We start from the raw sequence: 3,650 nt of genomic DNA, 5'->3' as shown, positions 1-3,650 counted from the left end.
AGAACAATATTTTATTATATTAGTTTTACATTAATATTGTAACGATGTCTCTCGAAACAACACCTCTAATAACTCTCTCTACCCAAATCTTATATAAAAATTTTATCTGAAATATTATCATAATACTATGTCCGAGTTGCTCAAAATTTAATAACTTTAATATATATTACATAAAAGGTGACAATATACTAAACCATGCGAAAGAAACCTATCTATTAACTTAGATTCATCGATTTTGATATAGAGTTAAAGAGATTAATCACGAAATATTATTTATATGTAAACTGTGCAGTTTATAATCATGGCACTTGAATGCTAATTTTTTTTATTTTATGTCAATTGATGGAATTCATTCAATTTCTGCATTTGTTGACGTTTTACACAGATTTATTTAAATCTAAAACGTGAGAGTGTGTGTGCTACAATATTTTTCACTTAAAGTTATTCAAGTATTAGCGACGTTAGTTACTTCTTTTCTCTCCAAGTAGATTTAATATATAACACAATTAAAAATTTTTAACACTTACAGATTTAACAATTAAAGCTTTATATAAAGTTAGTTTCTTTTATTCTTCTTTCTAAAAAGAAATACACGCGAAAGAAAAATGTTAAAATTAATGGGATTCATAATATAAATAGTAAAATTACTTGTTTAATTGTTTAAAAACGTATTGCAATGCGTTTCTTGCTATTTTCTTTCTTTGTATATAGAATAATGAATAAATTTGAATAGAAGATAAAGAATAAATGCAAAAATTGACACACGCATACAAAAGGGTTAGTAGGAAATACAAGATACAAAAAGTAATAAAATATATTCGAGACAGAACTGATTTTTCTTTATTCCATAACTATCTTTATATTGATATGAGACTCTACACACACACACAGCCTAACAGATTTATGTATAAAAATTTAGTCAGTCTACAGAACCATCTCTATAGATGTACTTTAAATTTAAAATTTGTTACGTTATTTTTTGGGTGTTATCAATATTATTTATTTAAACTACATGAAACATTGCGTATTAAACGTATTAAAAATATATTAAAGTAATAATAGGCAAGATATCTCAAAGCTGTTGTTCTTTTATTAATTGTGTATATATTTTTAAATACTTTGAGATTCAATAGTCGAATTTATCTTCTCTTAATAGAAATTTGATCGAATAATATCCTTTCTATAAAGATTTTAACTCTATCTTACATAATTACACTAACAATATTTAAAAAGAAATAGCTCTGACCAATTCTTAAAACAAAAAGTAAGATTCTATCATAATAAATATCATTCAAAATTAAATTGAACGTATAAGAGTTTGTGTGTCGTCACAAGTAGCTTATCTAAAAATTAAATTTAAGATTCTTAAAATTAAAGTTAAGATTCTCTTCATCTTTAATTATTTATAAGAGAAAAATGTGCTACATTGACATTACTATTAAGAGAATTTTGATTCGAAATTGTTATCCATATTTATGTCAAAATCACCGTGTTTAAAAAATGAGCCGTGGTTTCACAGCAATTTTTTTTACAACAAGGATAAAATAATTATTTAGTAATGACTATTTGATAATCTATTTGAAAAGGTCTTCTTTTTAATCGATGATTAATTGATTGATTTTTTATTTATAGAGAAAGAGAGAGATGAAAAATAATATATGTTTAATAAAATTCAAACTCTGTATAATTTCGTTAAGTTTACAAACATATAATAAATGGATTTTATGCCATTTATTGCGATTTTACCGTGACAAATAAGGGTAGAAATAATTTTCGCGTGTGTACAACATTGAAATATGTATTTATTCTATCCGATATTATTCTGATTTCAGTTTTCGCTTTGACATATAGGTGTGTTGGGACAATAAGCGTGGGGCTTAATGAAAGAAAGAGTTCTCGAATCTCTCTGCTATAACAATGTATCTTTATTATTACATTCTCGGATTTTAAATCGCTGCTTTTTTTTGTTAATTTTTTTTTCAATTCCTGCCGATGTATAATCGTGTTTTAATCTAGGACAATTCGTAGTAGATCAAGACTCGTATTATCCTCCGCTAGATAAGAATGACTGAGGAAAGCGCGTCGCGTCATTTCGCTCGCTGTTTGCGTTACAAATAGAGAGCGCCGGCGTCGGCGGAGCTTTCCGCATCGGCGGCCGCTGACGCTCGCGAGCTGCCGTGTCCGAGACCCCAGTTGTGTCCCCATCTGAGACGATGTCCCTTGTTAACGCCGATGGCGGATGCGCTGCTCTGAGCGTCGGCGGTAACGATGGCACCCTTGCCTCCGCTGGAGTGTGTACCGGTCACGATCACCTCCCCGCTGGCCTTGCCGTATCCCGCGCCGATCTCAATGAGCTCCTGCTTGCGGATGCTGGCCTTGGAGGCCGCTTGAGCGATGGCGTTCACCTTGGCGTCGGCCGTTCTAGACTGCGTGTCCTCTTCAGCCACCACGCTGGCTTCGGCCGCCCTGTTCTTGGCCTGTACGAAGTTCCTCTGGGCGGTGATAAGCGCGGCTATCGCTGCCTTGGCCACGGCGTTGGCGTCCCTTGCTTCGGATTGTTTGGCAGCAGCAGTGGCCGCTGCTGCGGCAGCCGCGCTTTCAGCTGCCATGGCTCGTTGAGCGGCAGCGTTGGCCTCCTGATTTAAGGCTGACGCCTTTCGTGCCTGCACGGCGGCAGCCTCGGAAGCCGCTCCCTGGATGCGCGCCAATCTGAGAGCCGTCAGGGCGCTACCGGCGGAGGTTCTGAGAGCGGCGTCGGCGGTCTGGGCGGCCTGGAGTGCCTGGCCGGCCGATATCTTGGATGTGGCGGCAGCGGCCTCCGCTTCGATCGCTGCTGCACCTAGGGAGGCGGCCGCTTGCTCGACCGCGACCGTCTTCGCGGTGGCGACCGACTGCGCTTCGGCGGCGCCCTGGACCAGCACGGCAGCGTCGTCGGCCAGGGCACGCGCCTTGGCGTTCTTCGCGGCGGACTCGGTGAGCAGTTCTAATGCCTCCTGCTGTCCCTCGGCGGTCGCCTTGCCGGCACGCAGAGCTGCCCTGGTCTCCACCGCGGCGGACGCCACCAACGTCGAAGCCGCGCTCGAAGCTCCCACGCGGCTGAGGATGTTGCTGCTACTGGCCCTGGCGGACGCGGACGCAGACGCGGCCGATTTGGAACCGGCACCGGAGCTCCAGCCACCCGACGATGCGTCGGCCGAGGCGGAAGCGGATGCGGACGCGTCCGCGGCCGAACTGCCGAGGAGAAGCCGCCCGCTGGCGTCGGCGAAACCCCAGAGGAGGAGGGTCGTTGCGATTATCGCTGGGATCTTCATCTTCGACGAGATTTCTTCGCGGATTGATGCCCGATACTGCCGCGTCCACGATTATATACCGCTCGCGAACAGTTGTCATAATACCGACACTGCCACGCGAAAAAATCTCCAAATCGACCGAACTCAAAAATATTTTTTCAGGATGTCGATCGCGCGGTGCGAGCGCACCTCCCTTACAATTTAATCGCCGTTTACTTAAGTGCGTTTATACTTGCGATTGTGAATTCAATCGTAAGCGTTGATCGGCTAATCGGTGTTCTTTAAGCGAAATTCTCCATATTATAACTTATCTTGGAAACAACTATGTTCAGGAATGGATATTTTGCTGTATATATATAT

At 41.1% G+C, this 3,650-nt stretch overlaps 1 protein-coding gene across 1 annotated transcript; it reads right to left on the bottom strand.

Moving 5' to 3' along the window:
* Positions 1-1,782: 1,782 nt before the first annotated feature.
* LOC115241549 (glycine, alanine and asparagine-rich protein-like) lies at positions 1,783-3,457 on the bottom strand. Its single transcript, XM_029817339.1, has one exon. The coding sequence runs from the start codon at positions 3,309-3,311 to the stop codon at positions 2,109-2,111; it is 1,203 nt and encodes a 400-aa protein (XP_029673199.1). The 5' UTR covers positions 3,312-3,457; the 3' UTR covers positions 1,783-2,108.
* Between the last annotated feature and the right edge of the window lie 193 nt (positions 3,458-3,650).

Source organism: Formica exsecta, unplaced genomic scaffold (genome assembly GCF_003651465.1).
Source record: "Formica exsecta isolate Colony F162 unplaced genomic scaffold, ASM365146v1 scaffold500, whole genome shotgun sequence".
Classification (NCBI taxonomy): Eukaryota; Metazoa; Arthropoda; class Insecta; order Hymenoptera; family Formicidae; genus Formica; species Formica exsecta.
Note: the sequence above shows the minus strand (reverse complement) of the source record. Positions and strands in the feature narration are given on the sequence as shown.

Excerpts from the sequence above, each read along its gene's own strand:
- LOC115241549 (XM_029817339.1), bottom strand. The coding sequence starts at position 3,311 with ATGAAGATCCCAGCGATAATCGCAACGACCCTCCTCCTCTGGGGTTTC.